The sequence below is a fragment of the Aspergillus sclerotioniger genome (genome assembly GCF_003184525.1).
Source record: "Aspergillus sclerotioniger CBS 115572 chromosome Unknown BO94scaffold_13, whole genome shotgun sequence".
Classification (NCBI taxonomy): domain Eukaryota; kingdom Fungi; phylum Ascomycota; class Eurotiomycetes; order Eurotiales; family Aspergillaceae; genus Aspergillus; species Aspergillus sclerotioniger.
In genome coordinates this window covers 270,496-285,167 of record NW_020291003.1, presented here as the reverse complement: position 1 = coordinate 285,167, position 14,672 = coordinate 270,496, and the positions used below count along the sequence as shown (strand labels likewise).

General features: G+C 52.8%; 7 protein-coding genes and 1 non-coding gene across 8 annotated transcripts; 5 read left to right on the top strand and 3 right to left on the bottom strand.

Annotated features, from left to right (window-relative positions):
- Window positions 1-923: 923 nt before the first annotated feature.
- Window positions 924-4,713, top strand: BO94DRAFT_534899 (putative RNA-binding protein (Nab3)). Its single transcript, XM_025611649.1, has 5 exons — window positions 924-2,622; window positions 2,682-2,861; window positions 2,923-3,418; window positions 3,480-3,700; window positions 3,761-4,713. Exons 1-5 carry the CDS (start codon window positions 1,302-1,304, stop codon window positions 4,330-4,332), a joined length of 2,790 nt encoding a protein of 929 aa, XP_025467681.1. The 5' UTR covers window positions 924-1,301; the 3' UTR covers window positions 4,333-4,713.
- BO94DRAFT_534898 (cytochrome c oxidase subunit 6B family protein) lies at window positions 4,695-5,430 on the bottom strand. The gene is made up of 2 exons (XM_025611648.1): window positions 5,125-5,430; window positions 4,695-5,006 (listed from the first exon to the last, which is right to left on the bottom strand). Exons 1-2 carry the CDS (start codon window positions 5,344-5,346, stop codon window positions 4,884-4,886), a joined length of 345 nt encoding a protein of 114 aa, XP_025467680.1. The 5' UTR covers window positions 5,347-5,430; the 3' UTR covers window positions 4,695-4,883.
- A 117-nt stretch (window positions 5,431-5,547) lies between these two features.
- Window positions 5,548-6,523, top strand: BO94DRAFT_516178 (protein SYS1; the record flags this gene model as incomplete). The annotated part of the gene is made up of 2 exons (XM_025609950.1): window positions 5,548-6,044; window positions 6,118-6,523. The coding sequence occupies exons 1-2, from the start codon at window positions 5,797-5,799 to the stop codon at window positions 6,521-6,523; spliced, it is 654 nt and encodes a 217-aa protein (XP_025467679.1). The 5' UTR covers window positions 5,548-5,796.
- Window positions 6,524-7,495: 972 nt separating this feature from the next.
- Window positions 7,496-8,759, top strand: BO94DRAFT_534897 (class II aldolase/adducin domain protein). Its single transcript, XM_025611647.1, has 5 exons — window positions 7,496-7,814; window positions 7,864-8,124; window positions 8,175-8,307; window positions 8,355-8,523; window positions 8,570-8,759. Exons 1-5 carry the CDS (start codon window positions 7,550-7,552, stop codon window positions 8,642-8,644), a joined length of 903 nt encoding a protein of 300 aa, XP_025467678.1. The 5' UTR covers window positions 7,496-7,549; the 3' UTR covers window positions 8,645-8,759.
- On the bottom strand, window positions 8,676-10,055 carry BO94DRAFT_624044 (HAD-like protein). The gene is made up of 5 exons (XM_025617191.1): window positions 9,514-10,055; window positions 9,386-9,437; window positions 9,199-9,304; window positions 9,016-9,122; window positions 8,676-8,948 (listed from the first exon to the last, which is right to left on the bottom strand). Exons 1-5 carry the CDS (start codon window positions 9,842-9,844, stop codon window positions 8,810-8,812), a joined length of 735 nt encoding a protein of 244 aa, XP_025467677.1. The 5' UTR covers window positions 9,845-10,055; the 3' UTR covers window positions 8,676-8,809.
- Window positions 10,056-10,324: 269 nt separating this feature from the next.
- BO94DRAFT_t157 lies at window positions 10,325-10,436 on the bottom strand. Its single transcript has one exon. It is a non-coding gene; the product is annotated as a tRNA-Leu (tRNA).
- Window positions 10,437-11,135: 699 nt separating this feature from the next.
- Window positions 11,136-12,176, top strand: BO94DRAFT_534896 (class I SAM-dependent methyltransferase; the record flags this gene model as incomplete). The annotated part of the gene is made up of 4 exons (XM_025611646.1): window positions 11,136-11,229; window positions 11,280-11,363; window positions 11,410-11,844; window positions 11,900-12,176. Coding segments are annotated over exons 1-4 (764 nt in total), but the record flags the coding sequence as incomplete, so codon positions are not given.
- A 406-nt stretch (window positions 12,177-12,582) lies between these two features.
- Window positions 12,583-14,303, top strand: BO94DRAFT_534895 (Golgi transport complex subunit COG5). Its single transcript, XM_025611645.1, has one exon. It carries the CDS (start codon window positions 12,855-12,857, stop codon window positions 14,256-14,258), a length of 1,404 nt encoding a protein of 467 aa, XP_025467675.1. The 5' UTR covers window positions 12,583-12,854; the 3' UTR covers window positions 14,259-14,303.
- The last annotated feature ends 369 nt before the right edge of the window (window positions 14,304-14,672 follow it).

Below are 14,672 nucleotides of genomic sequence, written 5' to 3'. Positions count from 1 at the left end.
GTAGGTAGTAGTCCTTGGGACTTGGGACTTGGGAGTTGGGAGTCGTTATGGTCGTCACTTTTGATTGAAGAAGAAGTACCGACAAACGACTCTCCAGTAACCCACCAGTCAGTTGACTTCCAGCAGTTCCAGGTGCTCCGAGCCTTACCCAACCGAGTCAACTAGACGGAAGAACTCCGTCGGACCAAGTAAAGGATCTGGACCTGAGGATGTAGGTTAGTTATTCTTAGCTACCTACCTAGCTGCGGTGAGTGGTGACTGCTTGACTAACAGATACCAGGAGAGCAGAAGCCCGGCGCGCAATGATCCACTTCTAGGCGGAGATCCGGCCAGTCAGACCGCATGGCCGGGGCAGCGGCAGCACCAGGGCTTGCCCGATCGGGGAAGGCGGCTGGAAAGAGCCGGACGCTGACTTGCGCAAACTTCGACCATTCCGTAACTTTACGCCGCGATGGAAGGGCGACTTGGGAATCTTCTCAACCTTCTCTTCTCAGTGAGTTCCTTTCCCCCCCTCCATCCATCCCATCCATTCATCCATTCATCCATCCATCTGGTGGATTGTTGCCCGTTCCCTGTTCCATACCTCTTTTGGTCTTCCTCGTTTCATCCCGCCATCGCAATCTTGCGTCTGCTGATCGGGTGTCCAGTTTTCCCAATTTCCTGCTATGATTATTGGGTCTGGATGAAATAATCCGGTCTCCTCCTCCCCCATCTTCATCATCCTGCTCCATTTGCTGCTACTACTCCATCTTACTAGAGCTTTCTATACGCCTTGTTGGTTCTTTCCTTTCACCCTTTGTTGCAGCCACCTGTACTATTATTTCTTTTCTTTTCTTCAGTTGCCTTTACAGACTTGTTTTATTTATTTATTTATTTTTCTTTTTTTTATCTATCTTATTTTTCTTCTCTTCACTTCTCTATTACATCTGTCCGGTTGCACTTATCGCCTCTTTCTTTTTGACCCTGCGCTGTGTTGTTGTCCCTCGGGCAGGATCCAGTGGTGTGGCTCGCTCTCCTCGCCATCCCTCTTTCTCTCACCCTCTCCCACCTACTGGCACTGGCACTACCTACTTACAACTGATCACGCCCAGTTCCCTTCCCTTCCCTTCCCTTCCCCCCCCCTCCAAGTCTTTTCTATTTGCCATCCCTTTTACCGCCCCGGCTCCAACGGCCCGGTTCTTTTTCCAAGATAGCCCCACCTTAGCTTTGTCGATTTTCCAAAATCCCCATCACCCGAGTGGTTCTGCTGGACCTTTTTGCCGTGCTTCTGTAGATGAATCGATCTCTTCTCCTTGGTCTACATGACGCCCAGCTCCCCAGATGAAGCTCTTCACTTTCGCGGCAAGACTCTGACTCCCGAGAGCCCTCGTCCGCTTCACGTCGCGGAACCGGCCAGGATCCCCGTGCTTCAGAATCAAATGGACCCCGTTTTCAACGACACGTCGACTTATGAGAAGTCCGAGGCCTTCCTTGGGAATACTAGTCTCCAGGCGCATCCCAATGACCCGACCTCCTTTCGTGGCCCATATGCAGGGCCCGGGGAAGTGAGGGGAACCACTGGCGCCGTGCAGGTTCCGGAGCAACCACCACCGCGCCAACCACCACCACACACTCAAGGTAGCTCCCACTCGGGATCTTCGCAGGGGAAGGATGGATCGATGAATGGAATTGCCAACGCACTGTCTGCTACGGCTACCACTGCCCAGACATCCTTTGCATCCGACCAGCCCGCGCCTCCCATGGCCACCGGCCCCTCCTCCGCGGTCCAGGACGCGCCAGCAAACTCTTCTCTAACCACTCTGCCTTCATCAGATCCTGTCTCCCTCCTAGCTCCTCCTTTCCCCGATGTCCATTCCTCTTCCTCCCATGCCGCTCAGAACATTCCCAGTGCGAGCGAGGTAGACCACGCAGTCGCCAGCTGGACAGCCCCGTCCGCGCCGCCGAATCGCCTAGACTCCCAGAGCAAATCTGATGATAACACTGGTGAGGATGGTGTCGATTTCCAGAACCTCCTCGATAATCTACCCCCTTCTTCCACTGCGCCCTCTGCCCCTGCGGTCTCAGAGACGGCGCCTTTGTTCGCGGACGTTTCTGCGCTTCCCCCAGCAGGAACAGACGAGGATGCGCTCCAGTCTGCCCTGGGACTGCCCCCTCGCCCCCCTCCCCAGGCGAAGCCTTCCATACACCCCAACTACAATGCCACTGATGACATCCGGTCATACCACCAACTTCCCCCTAACTCGTCCAACGCACAACCCTCTCCCCCCGCCTCCTACTCCGCCCAGCAAAGTAATTACCAGTCCGGTCTGGGGCTTCCATCATTGGCTGCGGCTGGCGCTCCGGGAACCTCCTCGGGTGCCAGCGCCTTGCCTCCTCCCCCTGTTCCGAGTTTCCAGCAGTCTTCGCCGTCTGCTTCGGAATCCCAAGATCCTCCAGTACCCGCGAATAACAAGAATGGTCGCAGTGAAAGGCCGACGGCTCGGCAGCCTAAGAGTGCAGATGAAGATACTCCCTGGGGCCCGGATGTTCAGAAGAAATACGATGAGTTTCTCCATGATGAGAGAATCTACGTAACCGAAGGCCTGTGGGATCGTTTCCCGCCGGGGTCCAGATTGTTTGTTGGTCAGTAACTCCCTACTAGGCGTGGAATGGTCTCAGCAGTCGTCTGACTGATGCCGCAGGCAATCTGCCCACCGAACGAGTGACGAAGCGAGATCTATTCCACATCTTTCACAAATTCGGAAAATTGGCCCAGATATCCATCAAACAAGCCTACGGATTCATCCAGTTTCTCGATTCATCCGCCTGTAAAGAGGCACTCGATGCCGAGCAAGGGGCCGTCGTCAGAGGACGGAAAGTCCGTAAGTACACCCAATATATGTTTGGGACTTGATCGCTCGAGACTGATTCGGGTTGCACCAGACCTTGAAATATCGAAGCCACAGCGAAGTACAAGACCCGGGGCCGCCCCGGCAGAAGCTTCTCGGGCCCCTCCATCGAGACGCTCGAGATCTCCAGAGTTCAGTAGAAGTGGCCCTTCCGGCAGTCGCAATGCGAGGGCACCGGCCGATCGTTATGATCGGTCCTACGAATCGGGACGGGTGCCATTCAGCGACTTTAGGGATGAGCCGACCCACCGTAGGCGTGACGACTATCGACCACCCCCTCCCCCTCGCTCGCCGTCTCCGCGTGCCTTCCGCGCGAGGGATGGTTATCGGTCTCGAGATCGGACTCCGGAGCGATACGATCGACGGGAAAGACGGCGTTCTCGATCGCCATATACGAGGGATCGGAGATATCGCAGTCCAAGCCCACGGGGTCGTGGGGCATATGAAGGCGATGCGGATCTGCCTGTCCCTCGACGGGCTCCGAGAGATGTCCCGGAAGTGCAGATTCTTGTGCTCGAGGAAGTGGATCGGTGAGTGATATGTTCTTGGGGGGGTTTTTTTTTGGTTGGCCATCATCTAATGCTTCTCCAGCAATTTCATTTTCCACGTGGAGAACGCTTTCCGCAACCGGGGTCTCCGGGTTGATGTGTTGGTACTCGGACCTCGCATTCCCTTGAACGCTGCTGTCCAACGACAGGTCCAGGAGGGCGTCCTGGCCGTGGTGAGACTGTCACGACCAAGCCAGTTCTCACGAAAGATTCCCTTGCAACTATTTGATCGAAGCGGGGGTCCAGACAACTTTCGGTCAAACGGTGAGCGTCATCCTCTTTCCTTTGAACTACGTGCGATCTTTCCCGCTAACGCGTTTGCAGAATATCCCGATGTCGAACCCAGTATTGCCGCCGAGATTGTGTTTCATGCCCAATCGATGCAGCGTGGCGCACCGCCTGCGCCATTTCCTCCCAACCCGGCGGCGTTTGGGGTTCCGCCACTGCCTGTTCCCGCCGCATCGGTGCCTCCAGTGCCTCAGGTTCCTCAGGTGCCTCAGGCGCCTCTACCTATGGCCAATCAGCCCAACATCGCGAATCTGATTACCTCCCTCGACGGGCCCACGCTACAATCTCTGTTGGGCGTCCTCCAGCAACGGCCGCCGGCTATACCAAGCGCACCGCAACCATTCCCTGCTGCCAGCACCCCGCATGGCGCCGCCGATCTTGCTAGCCTGCTGAACGCTGCCACTCGCCCGCCAGTTGCTGCTAACCCGCAACAGCAACTGCCTTCGCAGCCCTTCCCTCTCCAAGCGCCCAATGCACCGGTGGTGTCCGATCCCAACTTGATATCACTGCTTGCCAAAGGCTTGGGGGGCCAGCAGCCTCAGAACCAGGCTGCCGTTGGTTCCCAGGTGCAGAATATCATGAACCAGCTGGGAAAATGGAAACAATGATTGATGACAGTCTTTGTTTTCTCTTGTCTTTCTCTTCTTCTCCTTTTCTTCTCTGGCTTCACTGTCGTTAGCGACATCTCGAGGAGTCGGGCGTTGACTGATTGATCGATTGAGAATCGGATATGGAACGTTACCATCAGTAAGGGTTAGGATGCTGGGTTGTTGGGTTGTTTTCTTTCGCATCGGTCGAATCAGCGAGTAAACGTTACCGGAGTGCAATGGGTCAGTTGGTTTTGAGGTACAGGGATAGACATCAGGCAGCGATGTCGGGATTTGTTGCGGAGCAATTGTATCTACATATATCACAGATTCTTGCGACGTTAGGGCCATACTGTGATTGGCCTGGCTGAGACAATGCGAGCGCATGATAATTCTAACCGGCCAATGTTCGGCATATAGTGGAGAGCGTCTCGCCTGCCAGTATGCCGTCCGGCAGTCATTGTAAACTGGTAAGCGTAATGTTATATAGTACAATAAAGCGCCCGTTCAGGGGCGCAGTCATATCCTCCTTTTTCATACATATCACTTCATTGTTCCTATCCTCTTTGTCCCTACCGGGAAGTCCATCCTTGTGCTTTCAGATCTTGAACCTGGGCAGCATCCTCCTTCTTGATCCGCTCAATGGTCTTATCCCGGTTGTACTCCATCACGCGCTTCTCCTTGAAGTATTTGACCTATCACAGGCATGCAATTAGCCATCATCCAAGCACACCGAAAGTCCAATCCAGTTGCCAGAGCCATAGCCAGCAAGTTCCAGATCCCAAAAACCCAGGAACGCCAGGGAACACATACCCAAGCCCTCGAGCAAGCCGTCTCAAACTCTGCGATCTCCTTCCCGCACTTCCGTCGCGCCTCCTTGTCATCCTTGATCGCATCCAAAATATCATTCCGGTCCAGGCAAGAAAAGAACATGTCGCGGCCTTGGTAGCATTGTTCGCGCGAGGATCGATCGGGGGCGATGCGGCCGCCGTCGGAGGCGGTGTTGGAGTCGGAGGACCGGGAGAACCAACCCATTGTGTTTGTGTGTGAGGGTATGTGGTTGAAGAGAGTAGGAGGGAGAGGGAGAAGATGGGATGATGCTCTAGAAAGTAAGGAAATAATGATGCAGTAGTGCTCCGCTCCGCCGCCGCGGCCGCCGCAAGTCGGTCATGTGGCGCTAAGCCTGTCCGGTCAAGTTGGCTCCAACATCGCCGACGCTGCGGTCTGGATATTATCCATCAATCACCCGTGCAGCATCACGTCATACCCTGGAGCATTTTGTCCTGAGATATTCTTCTGGATCGGCGTTATTCAGGAACCACATCAAATTGTGAGCTCTTCACAACACCACGTATCCAATACAATATTCGCAGCAACAACTACCTCGCCCCAGCCTCCGCACTTCGGGGCCCCCAAATCACCCACCATCCATTATTCCAAATATACATTAAACACCATATATTCATATACATCAAATAATAATTCATGCCCCCACGCCGCCGCCCTCCAAGGGGGGGCTCACGAACCGAACTTCCCCCCCTCAAAATCGTCCTAAAGATCCTCCTTCTCCAACTCGCATACTATGTCACCGCGACGGCCCTAATCCTCTTTACGACGGTTGTCTACGGCACGCCCTTCTCCCTCGACCTTGTGTTTAGCTGGAATGCCGTCCGCGGAGATACCACCATCGGCTGGATGCTGGGTTTGGTCTGGATATTGAGTAGTGGGATTGGGTGAGTACTTCCCCGATATCATCCTCCCTCACAACACACCCTATTCAACTCAATCTAACTATGAATATGATAGTGTGATATTTCTCCTCCTCCTCGTCTCCCGCTCAAAACTCATCCCCGATTTCGCCCTCACATTACACTTCCTCCATCTTATCGCAACCACACTATACTCGCATTCCGTCCCCGCGAACTGGCTCTGGTGGGGATTGCAGGGTGCGAGTGCGGCGTTTATGACTTTCCTGGGGATTTGGGCGTGTCGGTGGAGGGAGTTGCAGCCGATTAGTTTTGGGGGGGTTGTAGGGGGTAGTGGAACTGCTGGGGGGTCGGGTCGGGAGACGCAGGGTGGTGGTGGTGGCGGTGCGAGTGGTGGGGAAGAGTCATCTTCGTTTTCGTTGTCGAGTGGAAGGGGACGGGGACGGGGGTTGAGGGATGGTGGTGGGAGTAGTAGTGGGGGGATGAGTATGAGATGGTGGATGTGAAGGGGGAGGGAGCGGTATAGATCTCTTTCTTCTTCCTTTCTTTCTCTCTTTTCTCGGTTGTTTGGTTGAGGGCTTTGGGTGTGGATTGTATGGATGGGATGGATGTGACTGGGGGACGTGGTATGTCTGTGTCTACTTTTCGTTGCTTCTCTTATGTATACCCTAGCTGGCTGGTACATTGCATTGATGGCGTTGTCTTTTTTTTGTCTCCTCGTGTCTGTGGAATATATGTTGATATTATGAGCGATTGAGCCTAACGGGTGGGACGTGGTCATGTACTTTTAGCAGGGTGTGATGTCCATAAGATTCATAGTATCAGAAATACATCACCGGACATGTTCATAGCAGCATACTATACGTCATTATATCAGAGGGATGGGCTCACCGTAAAGCTGCAACGCAAATACAATGCCATATTCAACGAGACAGAACTCCCAGCCGGGGATAAATCACATTCAGTAGGGTGTGCATGGGCAGAAGTCGAGATCTCAAATATGCCGTAATCACAATAGTAACCAAAGGCAGGAAAGTGACAAAGTGGTTTGGCCATAGGCTTCTCTCCAGACAGAGAGACCCTATCGAAGTGGGGATCAACAGTGCACGTAATATATACGGGATCCAGTCCTAACTTTATATCAGTTATTCCAAGCCTTTAGAGAAGACCTCCGCGGATGGGGCCGCTGAAGGGCAGGACGGTCCATTGCTCTGAGCTTGTGTGAGAGTTGAACATGACGCTGAGTGAATAGGCTCATAGTCCGTGGTACCCCATCCGACAGGCCTGAAATTGAAGGAAGGAGGGCGAGATGTTGCAAGAAGGCGCAGGAATGCTTATCGAGATAGCGCCAATCAGAAGCCGTGAGTTCGGCGATATGCGCCTATGACAGGGGGAAACCGGGGGGGCGGCCGATAAGCCGGAGAAACTGATTGATAGCAGATAAATCGCCCCTCTTATACTTCCTCTCTTGCCCTCCACTGCATTCTTTTCCCCCTGCGTAGCTAGCCTTCTCGGTACATACCAAACTCACCATGTCTACCACCGTCACCGAAACCACCGCCCAGCCCGTCCCCGTCGTCGTGGCCGACGCCCACATCGATGATGCCGCCAACGATAAGAACTTCCAGTCCGTGGCGCGGGGAAATCGTAGCGGCACGCTCAAGCTCCGGGGCATCCCCACCTTCACCGACCCTGTTGCCAAGCGGCAATGGATGAAGGAGCACATGGCGGCTGCGTTTCGCTACTTTGGCAAGAAGGGATACGGAGAGGGTATCTCGGGCCATATTTCCATGAGAGGTGAGTCTACATCCCAGCAATAGGACACAATCGATACTGATCAGTCTAGACCCCATCCTGAAGGACCACTTCTGGATGAATCCCTTCGCCAAGCACTTCTCCTCTATCAAGGCGTCTGATCTTGTACTTGTCGATTCTGAGGGCTACGTCACCGAGGGTGGTGCCCAACTTCCCATCAACGAGGCTGGATTCATGATCCATTCGGAAATCCACAAGGCCCGGCCAGATGTGATTGCGGCTGCGCATACGCACTCCATCCATGGAAAGACCTGGAGTGCGTTTGGAAAGCCGATTGAGATGCTTACTCAGGGTTAGGTCCTTGCTTGTTGCTTTCGGGGAATTAGGGCTAATGAGCTATAGATGCATGCAACCTCTACGGAAAGGTGAGTGTCTACGAGGACCACGGTGGCATTGCCCTTGCGCAGGAGGAGGGAGAACAGATCGCTCGTGCCCTGGGCAAGGACAACATTGCCTGCATCTTGCAGAACCACGGGTGAGTAGCCAGATCTTTGTATGGGTTAGGATGTGCTAACGTGCCAGTCTCCTTACTGTGGGCCGCACTGTCGACGAGGCAGCGTTCCTCTACTCCAGTTTGGATAATGCCTGCCAGGCACAGTTGTTGGCTGAGGCTGCGGCTGCGAACGGTCTTCCAAAGCGGCTTATTACGCATGAGGTGGCGCAGTATACTGCTAATGTAGCACAGAACCATGTGAGTAATCCATTTTATAGAAACGGAATGATACTAACAAGGACAGCATAACTTCTACACCGAGTTCCAGCCCGAGTATGAGCTGATTGTGGAGGAAACCAACGGACGTGTTCTGCAGTAGTGCTTGATGCCATTTCAAAAGTAAATATAGTCTGCATTACTTTCACCCACTTCTCCATCTTAATCAAAACTCTATACCAACCCTCAATATATAGTATGCACCTGCACCTGCACCTGCACCTGCACCCAAGCAGAAACCAAACCACCCACCCACAAAATATACCCACTACTCCCCACAAAACAATTCCGCCAACTGCCCCAACGGCCCCTCTCCTTCCAGAAAAACATCCACCTCCCCTTGAACAACCCCCATATCCTCATCCAAATCCTCCGTATTCCGATAAATATACACCGTCCTCAATCCCCTACACACATTAGCCTCCCACCCCAGCCCCACCCAAAAGAAAAAGGGAGAAAGGGAACATAACATACACCCCCTTAGCAGCCCTAAGATCATACGCATGCGCGGCAACCATAACCGCCTCTTCAGGCTCCACCTGCAACAACTCCAACGCTTTGCGATATATAGCAGGATCGGGCTATCACCATCAGCCAACGACAACCCACAAACCACGCCCAATGGATATGACAGTAAGCAAAAAGTGAAGAACTAACCTTGGTTAATCCCAACAACTGGGAAGAAAATAGTGCATGGAAGGGTAATCCGGATGATTGGATCAAGTCTAGTTGGAGTCTGGTGGTTCCGTTTGCGAGGACGACGCTGCATTTTTCTTGTTTAGTTCCTGTTTTCATGTGTAGATTGGCATATGGTGGATAGAATTGGGACAGGGATGGTACTAACACCATAAACTTCTCCTTCAACCGTCTAATCGCATCAATGGAGTCATCCCATGCTATACCATCCCGTCCAATCAATAGTCATTAGCCTCAATCCAAGCAACCAACCAAATTGATAGAAGAAAAACTCACCCCCCTGAAAATGCCACGCAGCAACCAACCTCTCCCTTTCCTCCTCCCCTACACCACCACCATCACCACCATTTAACCCCATCCCATCCAACAACCCATCCAACACCCGTCGATGCGTCACATCAATACTCTCCGTGCCGAGTCCAGCATGAAACCGACGATGGATTTCATTAAAGAAGCTTGATCGCCAGGAAGAGGCAAGCTGGGCGATGGTTTCGGTTGGGAGGTGTGTTAGAGATGGGGTGGTGGAGAGGGCGGTTTGGATGCTTGGATGCCAGTTTGTGCATGTGCCCATTAGGTCGAAGATTAGGGCTTTGGGTTTGGGGATCATTTTTACTGTGGTGCTTTGGGGTTGGTTGGTTACGTGGGGGATAGGATAGATGGTTGGTTGGTTGGTGAGGGGGTGAAGTGGTTAGATGACTAGTATTTAGTTAAAGGATTGGGTATTTGTCAGCGGTGGTTGGTGGTGCTGGTGAGGTGATAAGTGAGATGCGTTATAGTTTGGTTTGGGAGCCGGCGGTGGGTGAATAGTACACCGGAGTGTTAGACTGGTATGGTGGCTAGAGAGAGGGGGATGCTAGTGGTGTGGGTGGTTGGAGTTGGGGTATTATTGATGTGTAGGTATGGGATAAGGATGGTGTTCTGACGGGGGTGGCATATCGGGTTATAGAGATGGTATACGGCATACATGGATGGGAATTAGACATCGAGGACATGCATGTCCTAATTAAATCTAGTACTAGCAGTGTATGTATGCAAAGAGGCAAAAGATAGTCAATGGATGTGAAGCACGGAAAAAAACAAAAAGATCTGACAAGAGTGGGATTCGAACCCACGCCATCAAACGATGATCAGGAAGCTGTGAAGCTGAATATTAAGGTGGACCTTAACCTGACGCCTTAGACCAACTCGGCCATCTTGCCTTGATAGATGAAAGATTCTTGTTTTTAAAGTATACGCCTTGCTTTGACTACTTCAGTACTATATCCAGGACATAACGTCGGGTTGTCGGGGGATCCTCACACACGTTCATCCATCACTGCTAGGGGTTGAGGTCTCCTAATCTTACTTGCGGCTGGGCCCCGTCTGTTTTAATGGTGTTTTAGGGCCAATTTGGCTGGAGGGGTGATGGAAGCTCGACTGTCGTTACCGGGACATGATCATGATGGTGATGATCTACTATAGTCTAATTGGGGGGAATGTTATTGCTTCGTAGCATGGACACTCAATTGACTACATAAAGGTGGTACCTCCATCATGCCGGCTGCCATGGCAGGTCCCAACTCCGTCTTTTATAGCCCGGCAATTTGTCACCGGATATAACCCCCTCCCGCCCCTTGCCATCCACATTTCCCTCTAGTCACGCACGAAGACCAAGACACATCAACCCCCGATATCACACCGAGACTAACCAGCTAAGTCATCTAAGCTATCGCTTATATCAAAACGCCCCATGGCATCATCACCCCAATTGATTGGACAGGGGGCAGCAATCACACCCCCCACAATCCCGTGTCCGCCTAATTGATACCATCAAATCCTGCGCCTGATATCGTCTAGCTTGCCCAAGCCCACGTATAAAAGCCGGGCCTGACCCAGCCATCCGTGAGATAACACGTCCTCTACAAATTTCCACCGCCACCATGGGCCCCAGTCTCAAGGAGCGGTTGACCAAGTATATCGAGCCGTGCCAACCTTTGCTCGAGTCTTTGAAGTGTATGTTCCTCCCCTCCCCACATATGAAATCTGGTAACTCACCCCCACAGACTTCTGGAATGCTTTCCAATCACGCCAGGGAGCCACGGCCTCCATCCAAGACCGGGCCTTCTCCCAGTGGTATAAAGATGTTTGTATGGATTGCCCTTTCGCCATCCCAACCCCAGCTAACAATGCCAGCACCATGCTTCATGGCCTATGAGAGTACTACCGATTCATTGCCACACGTCGCCTCCGCAGTGAAGGGGACCGTCCTGGAGCTCGGACCAGGAACAGGCAATCAACTCTCTTACTTCAACCCCAGCACCGTCACCCACATCTATGGGGTCGAATCCAACCTGGAGTTTGCTGATGTTCTGCAAGCTCGAATTGGCGAAACCAATCTGGGTGACATCTACACCACTGTGTTCTGTGACATTCTGGATGCAAATGCTCTCGAGAGACATGGCATCGTGGAAGAGAGCATGGACTGCGTGACTAGCTTCCAGGTTTTGTGCTGCACACAGGACCCGGCAGCGGTAACCGCCCAAATCTGGAAGCTATTGAAGCCAGGGGGCGAATTGATCTTCTGGGAGCATGGCGCGAGCTCGGATCGTTGGACGTTGTTGGCGCAGAGTAAGTAGCCTTTGGATGTGGTCTGATGCCTAGCGACACATGCTGATCAAGCTAGAATTTTGGACCCTGTTTTGGCCGTACATCAAAGGAGGATGTCACTTGGATCGCCGCATTCCTGACATACTGTTGAAGTCGGCCGACTGGGAGGTCGTTGAGTTGAAGTGTGAAGAGGAGAGGCTTTCTATGATGCCCAGGTCTTATGGAAGACTTAGAAAGGTGGTAACTAAGTAGTTTATACTGTGGTAGTCACATTATGCCCTAGAGAGACTGTACTGCACGGGTATATGTGAAGATGCAAAGTTGTAGCCAAATTTGAGTCGGTTATGGCGGACCTTAGACTTGTTGTGTGTATCTTTTCCTGTGTCGTTGCGCACAGGGAATCCTGAGCCGACCGGCGTGTAAACACAAAATGCCTCTATCAATGTCGCACGGAAAGTAGATCGTATACTCACCAATGTGACTGCCTGTATGTGGGTTTTTCTATAGTATTTTCCACTACAACAAAGCGTCTTGCAGTGCCTGTAAGTTGTCGTTCCATATCCACCTCCTCCATGTAGATAGATACAGTAAATCACAAGCAAGAAAAGGCAAATGATGATCTGTCGAGGTAGACTGACCTGGCAGATGTAGGGGGGATAACTGTGCACGGCTTATGCAGCTGACTAAGACATAAAGCGACCTCGCGGCAGCCACATGGCATCCGGAACAACAACGACAATTGCTGTCCATCATCTTCACAAGCAATTGCGCTGACGATGGCTGCTGGGCTCAGCATTCCCCAATCCACCGTCTCTATCACATGGGTGACTCTGCCACATTAAGCTTTGATTGTCCTACGGTCAAGCGGCCATCCAGCGAAAACCCCCCCAGTTGACCTGTAATCCCTCTTGCTTTGTTCGATACGGTGATACCCAAGCCTCTTTGAGTTTTAGTTCCATCTTCTCCAATCTGCTGCTCCTTTTGCTTTTACTCTTTCTCCTTGATTGTCTCCCAATCGACCGCCACAAGCCATGGCAGACGGCGAGCCCTCATACATAGACTATGAGGCCTTCCTAGACCCGGACTTTTCACCCGCCTCATTTGCCAATTCCCTGGTTGTAGCCACCAACAATGCCACAGACACACCGCTGGACCTCTCAACCCCGCTTTCTCGGGTGCTATTCGACCTCCAGGAGATTGACACCCACATCCATGCGTTGACCACTAAGTCAGCCCTCCCTTTACTGACGCATACGCGCGACCAGACCGCCGCCGCCGGCCGCATCCTCAAAGAAGCCGAAGAGCAGATCTCTTCGGTAACGCAGGGGTATGAACGGCTGGAAAGGGAAGTCCTCCGCAAATGGGAAGCCGCCAATGAGGCCAGGGTGGCTGCAGAGAAGTCGCTGGCCACTGTGCGACTCGCGCGAGCCGTTGCGCGTTGCATTTCTCTCGGTAGACAGCTGGAGAGCCAGCTCGCGGAGATTGGGGGGCTTGATGCCACGGCGCCCGCAAAGGATGACTACCGAACATTGGAGCGGGCAGCTTCCACGATTGTGAGCCTACGTCGCATGTTCTCTGAGACGGCAGTGGGCGAGGAAGGCCATGGATTGGACCGCGTCAAGGTCATCCGAACGCTGCGCAGTGAGCTTGTCATCCCGGCGGAGAACATGGTCAAGACAAGAGCGCAGCAAGCCATTGGTCGATTCACCATGTCCACCATTGCAAGCGCCGGCTCAGGCTCTCAGTCGCAAATGAGCTACAAGCAGGCGCGCGATGCCCGCGCACGCCTCGTCTCCGCCGTTAACATCCTATACCTATTATCGCCGGTTCCAAAGAACGTGAGCTCCGCGACCTTTCAACCAGATTTGCTCCTCTCTACCCTGCAAGGGTACATGCACACGGCTATCTCATCATCCCTGAGTAACCTGACCCGCGCACTGTCAATGCTGCCCACGCTCGAGCGCACACTCTCGGACCTGTCTGCCCGCTGCCAGGATATCTTCGCCTTGGAAGCCATTCTCAGCAATCTGCGACCACCATCCCATCCGCTCTTCCCTGCTGCTGCCACCACCCGCAATGGGGAACAGACAGATCCACAAGCCCAAGCTCCCGGCAAGAACAACCTGCTGCAGCCACTCCTCAGCGTTCTGGACACATCCTCTCTCCCCTCCTATTTCTGGCGGTCACTCGCCTCATATCTCACAACCCGTGTACAGGAGATTATCAACCGCGGCGGCGTCTCCGCTCGGACACTGCGCTCGAACCGGGACCGGATCAAGAAGGAAATCAAAGACTGCGTCCTGCGAGGATCGCAGCTCCCAACATCAGTACTAGGGACAGAGAAGCGACTGGGAGTTGACTCGGGGTCGGAGAGGAACTGGGAGCGCGAAGCAGCGGTGATGGTTAGTTCAATTGCCAGTGTACTGGACCGATAAATAAACATACCAGTCATCTTGAGCATGTATTACAAGAAATACCCCGCAAATTGATTCTTCGAAATAACCCACATCAACCACCACCCGCACAGAAATAATAAAATTCATTCATGTGAAAAGGTACCTACCAGGTACACATACACATTCCCCACCACTCACTCCCTCACTCACAGACTATCTAATACAACACTTACATACATACATACATACATACATACCCGCACCAACCATGCACACACACCCATCAGCTGACGACCCGCTCACCTGTAGTATCTGCATCTCACCCAATCCTTTTCTCCCAGGCATAAGCTATGTAATGTAGGTACAATCCAGCCAACTAACTTTTCCCCCGTGCAACCCCCCTTCCCCTTCATCCATATCTTGCTTTTCGCCTCACTATTCCCACCCCTTCCT